Below are 17077 nucleotides of genomic sequence, written 5' to 3'. Positions count from 1 at the left end.
AGTACTTGTGGCACCTTAGAGACTAACCAATTTATTTGAGCATAAGCTTTCATGAGCTACAGCTCACTTCATCGGATGCATACTGTGGAAACTGCAGAAGACATATACACAGAGACCATGAAACAATACCTCCTCCCACCCCACTCTCCTGCTGGTAATAGCTTATCTAAAGTGATCACTCTCCTTACAATGTGTATGATAATCAAGTTGGGCCATTTCCAGCACAAATCCAGGTTTTCTCACCCTCCGCCCCCCACACACAAACTCACTCTCCTGCTGGTAATAGCCCATCCAAAGTGACCACGCTCCTTACAATGTGTATGAAAATCAAGGTGGGCCATTTCCAGCACAACCTGGATTTGTTGTGGACTACATCCACCTTGATCAAATTGGCCCTGTCAACACTGGTTCTCCACTTCTGAGGTAACTCCCTTCTCTTCATGTGTCAGTATAATAATGCCTGCGTCTGTAATTTTCACTCCATGCATCCGATGAAATGAGTTCTAGCCCACGAACGCTTATGCCCAAATAAATCTATTAGTCTTTAAGGTGCCACCGGACTCCTTGTTGTTTTTGTGGATACAGACTAACACGGCTACCCCCTGATCCTTCAGAAGGAAAGTGCTCCAACAGTAGTCCCAAAATAGATTAATTCTACCAATTTTAGGGATGGAGCAAGTTTTTCCTCTGCCTTACTTATTTCTCCTCAGAACTAATTTTTCCATGCTGCTTCCTACCTCCCAGTTTGAGATTGGAAGACAAAAACAGAACCAAAATAGAAAATTTGTTACTTGATTACTTCCTTTCTGGACTGACCTCTCCCCATTCCTTCTCCACCTGAAAAAAATTCTGTGTGTGTGTGTGTGTAGCTTCTTTAGTCTCTGTGTATAAAGAGAGTACAGTTAGTGCATAATTTATAAATTATGCTTAATCTACTTATAAGAATTAAGTGTTTCCTTACAACTTTGGAAACATTGATCTCGCACAGGAGCAGAAGAGGGCATAGCCAAGCCCCAGAGCGTTCATGGATGAGTCTGAACTGCTCCAGTATTTGCTAGATGAGAAGCACAGCTCGTTTGTCTTGGACTAGAGGAGAGGTCAGTCCCAGAAAGAAAATCATGAGGAAACAAATATTCCATTGCATATATTATCAGTGTACTAATAGTAGATAATATCAGGGGACAAATTTAGAAAGTTCAGTGTCAAAGGTGTGTCACAAATGTTTTTCTTTTCCAAGAAGATCATATCCAGTAGATCTTTATGGTGTCCTGGGGGTACTAATTTTCAGGGTGTCTTGTTTTATAAAGTGTTCTGGTTTGATCTATATAGTATGATAAAGTGAAGCTGTGTGGATTTTTCCCAGATAAATGGTGGTACATGAGAGACACAATAATATAGACAGAAAAACCCTCTAGGCACCTTATACAATTTTATAATTCCAAAAAACTCAAACCTCTGTCAAAACCAGTTAAGGTTGCTAAGTGAGAACAGTGTAGTTATCTATCACATCATTTATAAAATCCAAGCACTTGAAGCAGCAAATAAATAGTTACAGTAATCATAAATATTGCACAGTCCATATAATGAGAACATATTATTTAGTAATAAAGAAATGCGTATTCCATCACAGCACAACAAACATGGATCGATGGACTGTTGGCTTCTTTTTAAAAAAGAAGTACTTGTGGCACCTTAGAGACTAACAAATTTATTTGAGCATAAACTTTCGTCAGCTACAGCTCACTTCATCGGATGCATTCAGTGGAAAATCTTCCACTTTTTGGCTTCTTTTATATTTTATATTTTATGTTTTGTTTTTGCACTATCCAAACATTATTTTCGTAAGGATACTCTTAAGTGGGAAAATTTCAGTTAACTTATTTATCACTAGACAGGATTTTCAGGTAAAGTTCTTAACTGTTTTTGTTGTTAAATTAGAATGTCTCTTGTGCAAATCTGCCTTATACAATGCATACCTGAAAAGATGCACATTCCTGAAATAGTGAAATTAGCTGTGCATGCAAGTGCAGCAGGCCTACTGTCTTACTCTGAATGTGCTAAGATGTGCTAAAAGAAAAACACAGCAAATGGTGTCAAACACTACACTAGAAGCTGTGTCTTTTGGTTTCACAGCTAGTGCCCAGACTACTAGGTCACAGTGCCTGTACCAGCCACTGAACCTCATCGTGTCTTACTTATCCATCTTAAAAATGTGGTAATTATGTAGTGGTGATAAAGCTTTGTGCGTACCTAACACTTTTTTCTCTGTAGATCTCAAAGCACTTTACAAAGGTGAGTATTACCCCCATTTTACAGTTACCCTACCTAAGTATAAAGATTTGAGTGAACTTCGGAGGCAGTGTGCTTAAACAAGAAGGCACTGGACTTAAACTCAGGAGGCTCAGGTTCCATTCCCCACTCTGACACTGGCAACAAGTGTCTTTGGGCAAGTCACTTCCCCTCCCTGGGCCTCAGCTTCCCCATCTGTAAAATGGGATAATGACACTGACCTTCTTCATAAGGAGCTTTGAGATCTACAAATAAAAAGCACTATATAACAGCTAGGGTTTTTTTCTTAATGTATCAGAGGCAATGTGGTCTACTACCTCAGTTATCAGGTTTCTGTTCGTAGCTGTGCCACGTATGTCCTATATAACTTTTGTCAAGTCACTTAAACCACCAGTTTTTCAGTTACTCATCTGAAGGATGGACCCATGCACATTATCTGTAGAACAAGGGGGCACTTTAGTTGGAAATGCAGGAGGAAGAATAATTTTTAACAAATGTTGAGATTTCTTTTCTCTTTTTGAAAACCAGCCCTGGCTAGTTCAGAGGCCAATGATGAAAATATTTTTTCTCTGTGTGTGCGTGTGTGTTTGTTTTTTACCAGCAGCTTCATTTGACAGAGAATGATGTCTACATGCAGCAATGGTCAAAAAAGCAGACAAAATGTCAGGATGCGTAAGAAATACGGTAGAGAGTACTGAAAATATAACAACACCATATGAAATCAGGAGTACACACTCACTTGGAATTTGTGTTCTGATAACCCCATCCCAAGAAGGACATTAACAGAAATGCAGTGGGGTGCTTGAGGCTATAAAAATGGGTTGGTGCATGGAGAAACTCTCACATGAAGAGTTTTGAATGATTGAAACAATTCATCTTAGAGAAGAGAGGAATAAGAAAGTGCACAATAAATATATATATAATATAAAATAATGAATGGTACAGATAATGTAGATAGGAACTTCTTTTTACAATTTCATATGATGCAAGGACAAGAACAAGAAGGCATCCAATAAAATTAAAAGATGGCAAAAAGGAAATATTTAATGTAACACTCAGACAATGGAACTCATTGCCATGGAGGCCAAGAATTTATCAGGATTCAAAAAAGGATTGGACATTTACATAGTTAAAAAAATATTCAAAGTCATGATAATAAATACTTCAAAAAATTTCTATCATCTCTCCTGCTTCAGGGCAGAAGCCAGCCTCTAATGGGGGTTAAGAAGAAACCTTTCTTTTTTGCAAGTTCTTTCATAACTGTTTTCTTCCACCTTCACTAAAGCAACTGCTAAAGACGGGATCCTGAACTAAATGGGCCACTGGCCTGATCAAGTATGGCAATTCTTGTGTTCCTATATAATAAGTTTTTGTACAAAATGTTGTATGTGCTAATACAGCAAAGACAAAATGAAGCCCTTTCATCATGGTCAACTTGTTTTTTCTAATTATGTATTCTCCTTTATTTGCAGGAGCGTATCATGGCCTTAGAAACAGTAAGTTTCTCTTGTTCCTTTTCAAACCCAATTCTAGTTCTTAAACAGATTTTCATATAGTCTCAAAAGGGAAAAGGTCCAGGATGTGTGAAAGCAATTTTCCAAACACTAACCCAATTTCCAAGAGGTTTTTGTTTGCGAGTTGACAAAAATGAACCAAAGAATAGGTGAAATTATCAACTAGCAGTGAGTTGGCATGAGGTCATTTAATGGACATATGTCGGTAAAGTCTAGCATATTTTAAAGGTCAAAGCTCTATAAATACTAATTAGACGAACACTGCCATTTATTGAATTTGTTTAATTTGTTTAAGCTTAATGTAAAGTATATATTAGTATCTCTTTACCAGCAATTTCGCACTTGGACGGATGAAGTGAGCAAGTAAACTACAATTAATACTTCTGGGGAAATTCTGCACAAAAAAAATAAGTATTCTGCAGGCAATATTTTAAAATTCTGCAAAATTCTTCATATCTCATTTGTCAAAATAACACTATATAATCATGCCAGTTTCAATCATTTTGGTGATTTATTTCAAAATACCTGTCAGCAGCTATGTCTGTAGCAATACAGAGACACAAAAAGTCCCCAAAAGTAGAGAGTTAAAGAAACCTCTACGACAACCTAGTTCCTGTTTTTCTGCCCCCCTCCCCCGCCCCTGAGCCTAACCGGGGGGTAGGGGGGGAGACATCCATGCCCCCTTCCCCTAGAGCCCAGCCACGAGGCACCCTCCAGCCCGGACACCTGCACCTCCTACCCCCCAGACCTCAGCCACATCAAGCCCAACCCCCACCCCAGATCCCAGCCACGGGGCATCCCATGAAAATCTGCCCAAATTTGGCCAAGTTATAAGCCTTTAAAAAAACACATTTTGTTCAGTAGAACAGTGGTTCACGGGTCGCACAGCTGCAGCCCAGCTGTGTGCTAAAGTGTGGTGGGGTCCAGGACTGCCAGGGGCTGCCACGCGGAGAGGTCCAGGCCACCCAGCCCCACACATCAGCATCCAGGGTCAGGGCTGCTGCACAGCCCTGCACAGCAAGGGGCTGGGTCAGGGTTGGTGGCAAGGTTGGGTCAGGGCTGACGCCTGGCCCCATACAACGGGGTAAAAGTTCCCTGCTGCCCAACCCCACCACCAGGGCTCCGCTCCTGGCCCCACTCTGTGGAGGAGTCTCTGGGCTGGGGGTGCTGGACATAGCAGGTTGGAGGGGTTTGGGGGAGTGCTGCGGTTCTCAACCTGCAGCCCAGGTAGCACATTGTGGCCACATATGCGGCCCACAACGATTAGTTGGTTGAGAACCACTGCAGTAGAGAGTTGGTAGAGCTTTGCAACTAAATTCTCCAAAAATTCCATCTGCACAAATATTTGATAGCAATATTCTCTAATCAAAAAGATCCAATAACAAATTGACTAATGTGTCAGTTTATTCCAGGTAAACCCATGGTAACAGTTTCCATATACCTTGTTGATTGTAAGAATAAATTAAAAATACCTTTTTCTCTGCTATGCGGGACAATCATGTTAATCAATAGCCACACTTGTGTTTGCCATGGCACTTCCTCCTCCTTCTAAGAAAAATAATCAGATAAACACATCCTCTACCTGCATGCCTGCTAGAGATCTTTTCTTCTGTGCTGGGTGCCATTTGAGACAAATCTCTTGATTATTCACTGTCCCTAATTTAAAAAAAAAATCTTTCAAATGTGATTTAAAAAACAAGCAGTAAATGTGCCAAATAATAAATTTCCGAGCATCAGCCATTATATTTTGTTCATTCATAAAAAATCTGCATGCTAAAATATACTGTTGCATACAAAATAGTGTATGTCAAACAATTTAGTCCTTTCTTAAGCAAAACTATCATTAAAAAGCTATAGGATTTGGCCCTATGTTACCTTAACACGATCAGTCTGACTTAAATGAAAGACCAGAAAATTCTATTTGAGATTAACTCTTCATTAGTTTACCCCATTGGGCCAATGTGTTACATCTCCTTTGATGTCTATTATAGCCTGCTGTTCTCATGCTCATCAACAGAAAACACGGAAGTTGAGGAAAAAGTTACTCTGAATTCTTGGCTCTTGTTAGATAGGTTCAGACTCCTAGGAACGGTTTCTTCTCTCTTTACAGTAGTGTAAATCTAGAGTAACTCTGTAGATTTATGCCAGTATCATTGACTGGTCCTGAATGTTATGAAATGGTTTTATATATTTTTCAGTATTAGTGTTTTTTGTTTTGTTTTAAATCATATTGCATGTGCATGAAAGTTAAGGCTTTAAGCATCAGTAAGGCAAGTTTCTCCCTGAGGCCTTGAACAGACTCAGAAACTGAAGAGATTCTCTACTCTTCTTCTCCATTAGGAGGACCAGAGTAGAGTCAATTCTCTGTTCAATTTCCCCTTCCAGCAGTTACACTGAAAGGGAGACAAGGATCACAGTGCATCAGAGAAGGGTCTTGTGACCATCTCCGACCCCTGAAATTTAGAGGGGCCGGCAATATTTTTAAATCTTGGGGTGTCATATAGTACTAGGCAATTCACTCTCATGCCTGTTTCTTGGCTGTCGTTCTATGTGTCTTTGAGCGTTTAGGAACTCTTTAATCTAAGAGTTTATAGTCCCCTCCCTTTTTGGTGTGCTACTGTAGTGTCATGCCAGAACTGCTCTCACATCAAAGGGTTTGGAATGCTTCTGGAACCAGGCAGTCTTTTGATGTTACAAAAATGACCAGGGAAGGGAACTCAAAGCTCCTCCACCCTGCCTGCTTTACCCCTTCCTTTCCTTTCATCAACTAGATAGCATACCACTTCCTCTAGCCAGTGATACGACCCTTGCCCAAGATTCCCTGCTTCCTTCCTTTCTCCCCAAACCCAAGACCTTTGGTGGGCAACTACTGCAGCTACCACTGCCAGAAGCATTCCCAGTTACGTTTCCCTTCAGTTTGGGCTCCCACCTGCCTCTTCCTTCCAGGTTCTTACCTTCCTCCTCAGCTACTTATTTACATTCTTTACTCCTGTCTGCTTCTCTCATATAGGCTATTGCTCTTGCCCAAATCCCCTTATGGTTCTCTAGCCTCTTCTATGTCTCTTCCCTTGTCCTTCAGTTCGCTACTAACCTAGCCCCCTTAATAGTTTCCCCCACCCCCCACCCTGTTTTGATGTTCCTCCTCCTTTTATTGCTCAGTGACACACATTTGCCTCCAGCACCTTCCGATGATCCTTTGTCCCAGCTATCTCATATTTCCTGTTCCTTACCCCATTGCTGCATTTAAAAAAAAATAGGATTGAAAAGGTTACCATAATAGATTTATAAGGATACTTTAAACAGTACTCATCTATAGTATCTAGTTTACATACATAGACTCTGCAAAATAAAACTTTTGTATTCAAAGTTTGTCCCCCAACTCTATTTTCCTTAAACGTTGCACATCATCATAAAATTCTATACAAATTTGTATTCCTTATTCTGGAGTAGTGTATTGCTAGTTTTCTGTTCTTAAAATATAGATCCATTTTAGTATTTTAAAATAATGTGAGATAATCAGCTAATATTTTTAATGGGAAAAATGAATATGCTTGTGTTGAGACCTTGAAGGCCAAATATGTGGCCCAGCATAATCTGAGAAAAGTAGTGTTTTACCTTGCATGTAATAAAAAATGTTTGAAGACAGTGGCACTAGAAGACATTATATAGAATCATATAAATGTACAGCTGGAAGGGACCTCAAGAGGTCATCTAGTCCAGTCCCCGATACTGAGGTAAGACCAAGTATTCCTAGTCTAACCTGTTCTTAAGATCCATCAATGACAGGGATTCCACAGCCTCTCTTGGAAGCCTATTCCAGTGCTTAACTATCCTTACAGTTAGAAAGTTTTTTTGTAATACCTACCCTAAACCTCCCTTGCTTCAAGTTAAGCCCATTTTCAACCAGTTATGTATCCATCATATAGTAATTTCATATAGACCACATTTCCCTAGTTTGTTGAGGAGAACATCAATTGGGACTATGTCAAAAACCTTACTAAAATCAAGATATCATCTATACAGCTTCCCCCCATCCACTAGGCCAATACCCTATTAAAGAAGAAAATTAGTTTGGTATGGCAAGAGTTGTTCTTGACAAATCCATGTTGGCTATTACTTATCCTCTTATCTTCTAGGTGGTTATGTAGACTGATGGTTAATAATTTGATCCGGTATCTTTCCAGGTATTGAAGTTAGGCTGACTGGTCTATAATTCCATGGGTCCTCTTTGTGACCCTTTTAAAAGGTAGATACTGTGGTTACCCTCCTTCGAGTGATTGCACATGTGCATTCTACTCTTGGAGTGCGCGCCCCCATGCACAGTCGCAAGAAATTTTTCCCTTAGTGATACCCATCGGGGTGGCTTGAGCGCCCTCTGCTGCTGCTGGGATCAGTATAAAGTGCCCAGCCAACTCGAGTCCCCTCAGTTCCTTCTTACTGTATCTGATGGTCACTGGGACTGCTCTCGTTGCTTCTGCAAGTACTGTCAGTGGACTGGTTTCAGAGTGGTAGCTTGTGTTAGTCTGAATCAGCAAAAAGAACAAGGAGTACTTGTGGCACCTTAGAGACTAACAAATTTATTTGAGCATAAGCTTTCGTGGGCTAAAACCCACTTCATTGGATGCATGCAGTGGAAAATACAGTAGGAAGATATATATATACACACAGAGAACATGAAAAAATGGGTGTTGCCATACACACTATAATGAGAGTGATCAATTAAGGTGAGCTATTATGAGGGGCGGGGAGAACACCAGTCAGAGAACACTTCAATCTCCCTGGTCACTCGATTACAGACCTAAAAGTCACAATATTACAACAAAAAAAACTTAAAAAACACTCCAACGGGAGACTGCTGAAGTGGAATTAATTTGCAGACTGGATACAATTAACTTAGGCTTGAATAAAAACTGGGAGTGGATGGGTCATTACACAAAGTAAAACTATTTCCCCAGGCTTATTCCCCCCCGCCACTGCTACTCTCACCTTCTTGTCAACTGCTGGAAATGGGCCATCCTGATTATCACTACAAAAGGTTTTTTTTCTCCTGCTGATAATAGCTCACTTTAATTGATCACTCTCTTTAGAGTGTGTATGGCAACACCCATTTTTTCATGTTCTCTGTGTGTGTGTGTATATATTATAATAATATATATTATACTTTCTTATATATAACTTCCTACTGTATTTTCCACTACATGCGTCCGATGAAGTGGGTTTAGCCCACGAAAACTTATGCTCAAATAAATGTGTTAGTCTTGAAGGTGCCACAAGTACTCCTTGTTCTCAGTGGACTGTATTCACTTGTAATTTATTTTGAATAATTTAGTGTAAGTAAGTTTATTAGTGTTTAGTTAGCTAGGTTTTTACTTCATCTGATGGTTTCACTTGGTTCCGAGTGCCAAGGGATGCCTCTGTCATCGGGCTTCAAGCCCTACATTTCCTGCAGTAAGGCTATGGCTGTGAGCTATCTGTGCTCAAGTTGCTTTAAATGCCTCAGGAAAGCTCAGATCAGAGATCATTGTCAAATTTTCAGAGACTTTAAGCCCCTCATGAGGAAAGATTGTGAAGCCAGGCTAAAGTTTCTACTCTTAGAGCGTTCCTCGGACCTCTATCTGAGGTCGATCAGACTCAGCACTGGGTGTCTCGGCCTCAGTAAGGACTGTGTCTCCTACCATGCCTGAGTCCTGTCACCGTTCACCATCCGCAGTGCCCAAGAAGAGGCATAAGAAGCAGAGTGCAGAAAGGGGGAGATCCCGGCACCAAAGACTGCTAGTTACGGGGTTAAGAGTAGTCTAAGTCTAATCGCACCACTGCTTCAGTATTGCAGAAGAAAGCACCATTGACCCCAACTTGTAGGAAAGTACCATTGACTGAGTAGCCAGAAGAAGCACCTTCCACATCTGTGGTACTGCACCGTACCAACCCGATCTCAGTACCAACTATACCATAGGTATTTGCAGCTGCTAGGGACATCCTGACCTTAGTGTTGATGCTCTTGGTGCTGGAGGGCACGGGAGAACCAACAAGATTGCTACAGCTCTCAGTACCTTGCCAGTCTCATGTACTCCGGATAGCTCACTCTTTGGTACTGTCAAAGGGAAAACCCATGATGCTTACTTCTCTGCAGGCTTCTCCACATAGGCATCATATGGAATTGCGCCTCCTTGGTGAATAGGAGAGTCATCTTCTTCTGAACAGGTGGTTGGGTTCTACATTTCCCATGCTCAGAGCTGCCCTTGCTAACCCACCTCCAGATGTTTCCACCCTTCCACAGATCCAGTCACAGAAATGCCATAGAGTGGTTGGCCAGGAGGTCACTGGTACCTGTCCCATAACCTTTTGGAAATCCCTCTTTCCCCCTGTTTCCAGATCTGATTCCAGGCTCTTCTATTTGATTGCCCTGGAGAGGCGTGCAGCTCTTACTCACCAGACAGCATCTGTTCCTGATTCTGGTACCAACCTCATATCGGACATCAGAAGCTGGCTCATCAGGACCTGGCAGATCAAGAAATGAAAGAAGAGCATCTTCAGCCAGTTCTGGCCTCCTCTTCCTCTTCCCTTGATGAGGTAGTCTCAGAAGGGGTCATATCGCCTCCTCCAGATGACGATAAGGCACACCAAGAACAGTTAAAGATGGTTGCCTTAAGTTTGGGCCAAACGCAAGTATTGTGCACCTGACCAAGGTTATTAGTTCTTTTACTCCCATCCTGCCCCCTGGGGTTCCTGGCAGTTTTGGGCACTAATGATAGGAAAAGGCAGGGGCATCAAGTCACAACCCCAAAATCAAAAGACTCAAAAAAGCTAAACCAGTTTGATAGGAAAATTTATTCTACCTGAGGGGTTGCAACTCAGGGTTGCAAACCAGCATGCACTTTGGGGCAGGTATGACTTTAACATATGGGACTCTGTGCTAAAATTTAAAGAAATGCTGTCAGCAGATGGTAGGCAGGAGTTCTCCTCACTAGTGAGTGAGGGAATCTCGGTGGCAAGGGCCTCGATGCAAGCTGCCCTGGATGTGGCTGACTTGGCTGCCATGTCTGTGGCCATTCATAGGAGTTCTGGTTACAGTTCTCTGGGCTCTCGCAGGAGGTCCAACAGACTGTGCAGGATCTGCCCTTTGAGGGATCCTCCTCCTTTTTGGAGCAGACTGACCCTAAGCTCTGTGGGTTAAAGAACTCAAGGGAAACCTTAAAGTCCCTTGGGTTGCACACCCCAGCCCCTTCCAGGAATCACTTCAGGCCTCCGTAATCCCTCTGGTATTCTGCTCCAGTTGTCCAACAGGACCTGCAGAGGAAACTGAGTAGAGGTGATTGGCGTAGGCTTCATCCTTCTTCTACCTCTGTATCAATGCCTGTTCCACCTAGACATCTAGGGAGTTCTAAGCTGGCATTTTGATGGGATGCTTGAGGATGTCATACCAGTTCCCAGGTTGCCAAACCCCTTTTTCCTCTATTTGCAAACTGCCTTTCCCATTTCCTCAGTGCTTGGTCCTGTATCACCACAGACCTTTGGGTGCTGAGCACTGTAGAAGTGGGATACATTATCTGGTTTATTCCTACACTTTATTCCCACCCTCCCTCCCTGTCCCTCTTCAGGACCCCCTCTCGTGAAGAACTTCTGGTTCCAGACATTCAATCTCTCCTTCAGGTGAGAGCCATAGAGGTGGTTTAACAGAAATTAAGAGGGAAGAGTTTCTGCTCCCAGTATTTCCTAATCCCAGAAGCAAAGGGAGGTCTCAGACGTATCCTAGACCTGTGTCAGCTCAACAACTATCTGAAAAAGATAAAGTTTTGCATCATTCCCTCTCTGGATCCAGGGTATGTCAACCTTGATTTTAGAGACGCTTACTTTCATGTGTCAATATATGAAGGACACAAAAAGTTCCTCAGGCTTGTAGTGAAGCATTCACATTACCAGATCACGGTGCTTCTGTTTGGCCTCTCTGCAGCATCTCAGGTGTTCACACAATGCATGGCTGTGTAACAGCATTCCTGAGGAGACTAGCAGCGCAGGTCTACCCTTATCTGGACAACTGGCTAATCATGGGCTGGTCCAAGTTATATCCAGTGTTGTACTCATTTTACTCAACATTCAAGATCCTAAGGCCTATTGATCCATGCAGACAAGTCTACCCTTTGCCCGTTACAGAGGATAGAGTTTATAGGGGCAGTGTTGGACTCTACCCAGGTCACAGCGTTTCTCCCAGAGTCAAGGTTCCAATTTGTCTGATCGTTAGTGACACACCTCAAGTTTCATCCAATCACAACAGCCCAAAACCATATGAGGTTCCTAGGGCACATTTCTTCATGTCCATATGTAATACAACATGTGAGACTGCACCTCAGATCCCCCAGTGTACTAGCAAGCCGTCTTCATCTGGACACTGTGCTCACGGTACCTTCTTAAGTTCTGGTTTCACTGAATTGGTGGTTAGATCCTCTCAATGATTCTGTGAGCGTTCCCTTCATCTGCCCTCAACCATAAATTAGTCTGGTCTCAGACGCATCGCTTTAGGATTGGGGATCACCTGGGACCCCTCTGAATTCAGGGTCTTTGGTCCTTAAGGGAGCTCTCTCTTCATATCAGTGTCCAAGAGCTACGTGTGATTCATCTTGCCTGTGAGTCTTTTCTACCTCATATCAGAGGGAGAAACCTGTTTGTTCTTACAAAAAACACTGCAGCTATGTTTTATCTCAACAGACATGGAAGAGCTCACTCATCGCTCCTTTGTCAGGAAGTGGTTCACCTATGGGACTTTTGCTAGCCCATTCAATCAACATCAAGGCCTCTTATCTTTCAGGGGTGCAGAAAAAGCTATCAAACTGCCTGAGCAGGTCATTTTCAAGTCACCACAAGTGGTCTCTTTGTCTGGATGTAGCCAGATGCATTTTCCAGCGAGGGAAGGAGGGGGAATTCCTCAAATAAACCTATTTCCAAACAAGTTCAACAGAAAATGTCACCAGTTCTGCTCTCTGCACGGCCACAGTCTGGGCTCAATCACTGTTGCCTTCCTGCTACCCTGGACAGAAAAGCTTTGCTACAATTTCCACCAATCCCAGTCAGACACCGAGTGCTACTGAAAATCAAGCGGGATCACACCCAGGTTATATTAATAGCCCCAGCATGACCCTGCCAACACTGGTTCTCCACGATACTGGACTACTTAGTGACATCTCCAATTTCAATACCATTGCATCTGGCTCTCATCTCCCAAATCCACGGTTGGCTGCTCCACCCGAACCTGCAGTCCCTTTATCTAATGGCCTGGAAACTCCACAGCTAAATCCCAGAAAACAGGCTTGCTTGGAGCAAGTTTGCCAAGTCTTATTAAGTAGCAGAAAGCCCTCCACCGGGGCCTCCTACATGTCAAAATAGAAGCGGTTCTCTGTCTGGGTCTGTCAAACCGGAGTCTCACCAATGCATTCATCCATCCAACACCTACTTAACTATGTGCTGCACCTGAAACAGCAAGGCTTAGAAATTTCCTCTATCAAGGTTCCCCTGGCAGCAATATCAGCTTTCCACTGTTGTGTGGATAACTGTTCTGTTTTTTCTAATGACATGACAATCAGATACCTTAAAGTCCTGGAAAGGTTTTATCCTCAATTAAGCAAGCCTGTTTCCCTTTGGGATGTGAACTTGGTCTTGTTTAAACTGATGGGACAACCATTTGAGCCTTTAGCAATGTGCTCCTTACTATACATTTCCTGGAAAGTGATTTTCCTAATTGCCATAATTTCTTCCACAAGGGTCACTGAACTGTGTGCCCTCACATCTGAACTACTGTATACAGTCTTCTTTAAAGATAAGGTTTACTTACACCTTCATCCAAGTTTTCTCTCAAGTGGTTTCAAATTTTCATAACAATCAATTAATTTACTTTTCTGTTTTCCACCCGAAACCACGCGCAAAGAGGGACAAGCAATGGCTACACACGCTGGGCGTTAGATGAGCACTAGCATTCTACTTAGACAGGACCAAACCATTTCCACAATCCATCCAACTGTTCATTGCAATAGCATACAGAATGAAAGATCTTCTAATCTTCTCACAAAGAATTTTGTCTAAGATAACTTATTGCATCTGCGCTTGTTATGATTTGGCAGGCATTTCACCACAAGTCAAATTGACTGCTCACTCCACAAGATCATAAGCATCCTCAACAACGTTCCTAGCTCAGATTCCTATCTAGGATATTTGAAAAGCAGCAACCTGGTTATCAGTGCATATTTTCTTCTCCCAGTATGCCGTCACCCATTATTCTAGAGATGATGCCAAATTTGATCAAACTGTTCTACAGTCTGTTTGTACAGGAACTCTGATCTCTCTGCCTATACTAGTGCTTGGGAGTCACCAAGGGTGGAATACACATGTGCAATCATTCAAAGAAGAAAAACAGTGACTAATCTTTCTTAACTGTTGTTCTTCGAGATGTGTTGCTCGTGTCCATTCCATGAGCTACCCTTGTACCCCTTTACACTGGAGTTTCTGGAAAGAAGGACCTGAGGGACTTTAGGGTCAGCTGGGCCCTTTATACCAATGCCAGCAGCACGCTGCAGCAGAGGACGCTCAAGCCCCCAGTGGGTACCACTGAGGGGAAAATTTCCGGCGACTGTGAATGGGGCATACACACACCAAGAGTGGAATGTACATGTGCAACACATCTCGAAAAACAACACTTATGAAAGATTAGTAACCACTTTTTCTCTAGTCCTCTGGGACCACCCCCATCCTTCATGAGTTCTTGACGTTCATTGCTAACCATTCTGCGATTGCTTCAGCTAGTTCCTTAAATACCCGAGGATGAATTTCATCAGGTCCTGTTGACTTAAACACTTCTAACTTATATAAATATTCTTTAATCTTTTCTGTTCCTGTTCTGGGTTGTGTTCCTTGACCCTAGATATTAATATTAATTGTGTTAAGTATCTGGTCACAGTTAACCTTTTTAATGAAGAGTGAAATAAAATAGATGTTAAACACCTCAGCCTTCCTGATGTTATCCATTATTAGCTCTCTTTCCCTGCTAAGCAGTGGACCTAAAGTTTCTTTCATCTTTCTCTTGCTCCTAATGTATTTATAGTACTTCTTCTTATTGCCTTTTATTTCTTTTGCTGGGTGCCTTAACCTTTCCGATTTTGACCTTATATGCTTGTGCTATTCTTTTGTACTCCTTCTTAGCTTTTTCTCCATGTCTCCACTTTTAGTAGGATTCCTTTTTGATTTTCAGGTCAGTAAAGAATTCCTCAAGGAGTCATATTGGCCTCTTACTTCTCTTCCTATCTTTCCTTAACATCAGGACTGGTTGCTTTTGTGCCATTAATATTCTCTGCCTAAGTAACTGCCAACTCTCCTGAACTCCTTTTTTCTTTAGATTTTCTTCCCAGGGCATCTAACTTACCAGTTCTCTGAGTTTGCTGAATTCTGCTTTTTTTCAAGTCCGTTGTCCTTTTTCTGCTCTGCTCACTCCTTCCTTTTCTTGGAACCATTACATTTACTATTTTATTATCATTTTCACCCAAATTTTCTTCATCCTACAGAGTCACAACTAAGTCTTCCCTGTTAGTCAGAATCAAGTCTAAAATGGCAGCCTCCCTGGTTACTCTCCCCATCTTCTGAAACAAGATGTTACCAATACATTCCAAGAACTTATTTGGATATAGTGTGTTTTGCTGTATTACTTTTCCAGCAGATGTCTGGATAGTTAAAGACCCCCATTACTACCAGGTCTTATGTTTTGGATAACTCTCTTATTTAATATAGAAGTGCCTCATCCACCTGCTCCCCCTAATTTGGTGGTCTATAGTGAACCCCTACCATGATGTTACCCCAGTTTTTCCTTCACCAGAGACTTTCAGCTGCTCTGCCTCTCACTTTCTCCTGGACCGCAGAATAAGTGTATATATTCATGATGCATAATGCAACACTTCCTTTCTTTTTATCCTACCTGTTCTTCCTGAAGAATCTATAACCCTCTATACTAATATTCCAGTCATAAGATTTATCCCGCCAAGTCTCTGTGATGCCAATTAAGTCATAATTTAGTTTATGTATTAATACTTCCAGTTTTCCTGTTTATTCCCAATAACCTTGAATTTGTTTATAGACATCTAAGATGTTGAGCAGATTACTCCACTGTTTTCCTCTTGTTGCTCCTATGACCCAACTGTAACTTTTCATTCTCTCTCTTTCTCTCACTCACACTCACACACACCTAGTCCTCGGTTAATGTCCACGTTTTTTATACATACCTATGGGCTTTTGTCACCTGCACCCTTTGAACCCCTTGCTGAACTTCTTATGGAAAAGACATTACTAATGAAGGTAGATCTGCCCGAAGAAGGGTTAAACTTTATTAAATCAGTCCGTGTTTGGAGGTCAGAACGACAGCTTCATATTTGGTTGCTGATAAGTAGTCATCCGGTTTGTCTAACTGCCTGGCTTGATAATGTGGTTTATAGTCTGGCTCAGAATGCTATCAGTACATAGTGCATTCTCCAGGTAAGAAGCTATCCTTTGATTTTGTGAAGATAATGTGAGCTTGTTCTGCAGAGTGTAAGGGATTGAACCCTGCTGCAAGATTTTAATATACAGAAATGTTCTTGGTTTCCTTCTAGGGAGAGTGGAAATCTACAAATTTCCAATGTCAGGGGCTATAATTTTTTCTAGATATCATCTTTCATTTCTCAGAGACCAAGCACAAGTGCTGATATACAATGATCCTCAGTGAGGCAGTTTATTGGGCACGACACATACTATAGAACTGCTTAAAGGGGTAGATCTGTATTCAGTCCATAGGATTTTCTTCAGGAATATTACTTTTTCTGTATGTGAAATGTTTTTCTGCATATTTCCATACACAGTAGTAAAATATGCCAATAAACTTTGTACATAGGCCATTCATATGTTTTTGTAAGCATTTTATTTGAAGTAACCACCCCATAAGGAGGTTTTGTCAAAGTTTAAAAAAACACAGTTTTAATGAAATCTAATAATAAAGGAAGTTTCTAATGTGTTGATAATTTTCACTGTAGTATCCCATACATTAAGATTAACTCTTTACAATCAAATCCATAACCCTATGGAGTACACAAATACCAACTGCATTAAATGGTGAAACTGCAGACACTTTTCATGCTACCTAGTAGTTAAGATGGAAGAAACTTTGAGTCGGGACTCCTGAGTTCTCCTCCTAGCTCTGCCCCTGATTTGCTGTGTAACCTTGGGTTAATCACATAGCTGCTCTGTGTTTCAGTTTCCATTATCCTTAA

General features: G+C 41.6%; 1 protein-coding gene across 10 annotated transcripts in view; it reads left to right on the top strand.

Annotated features, from left to right (window-relative positions):
- Positions 1 to 17077, top strand: part of CEP128 (centrosomal protein 128) — a 444758-nt gene that overhangs the window by 375114 nt on the left and 52567 nt on the right. For 8 of the 10 annotated variants that reach the window (XM_048853234.2, XM_048853235.2, XM_048853233.2 and 5 more), the window contains one exon: positions 3762 to 3785. The exons of the other annotated variants lie outside the window; for them this stretch is intronic. In XM_048853234.2, coding sequence (XP_048709191.1) covers positions 3762 to 3785 — 24 coding nt within the window. The remainder of the gene's footprint in view (positions 1 to 3761; positions 3786 to 17077) is intronic. 10 annotated transcript variants of the gene reach the window in all.

This window comes from Caretta caretta, chromosome 6 (genome assembly GCF_965140235.1).
Source record: "Caretta caretta isolate rCarCar2 chromosome 6, rCarCar1.hap1, whole genome shotgun sequence".
In the NCBI taxonomy this organism is placed as follows: Eukaryota; Metazoa; Chordata; order Testudines; family Cheloniidae; genus Caretta; species Caretta caretta.
The sequence above is the reverse complement of the archived record's forward strand: the minus strand, read 5'-3'. Positions and strand labels throughout refer to the sequence as shown.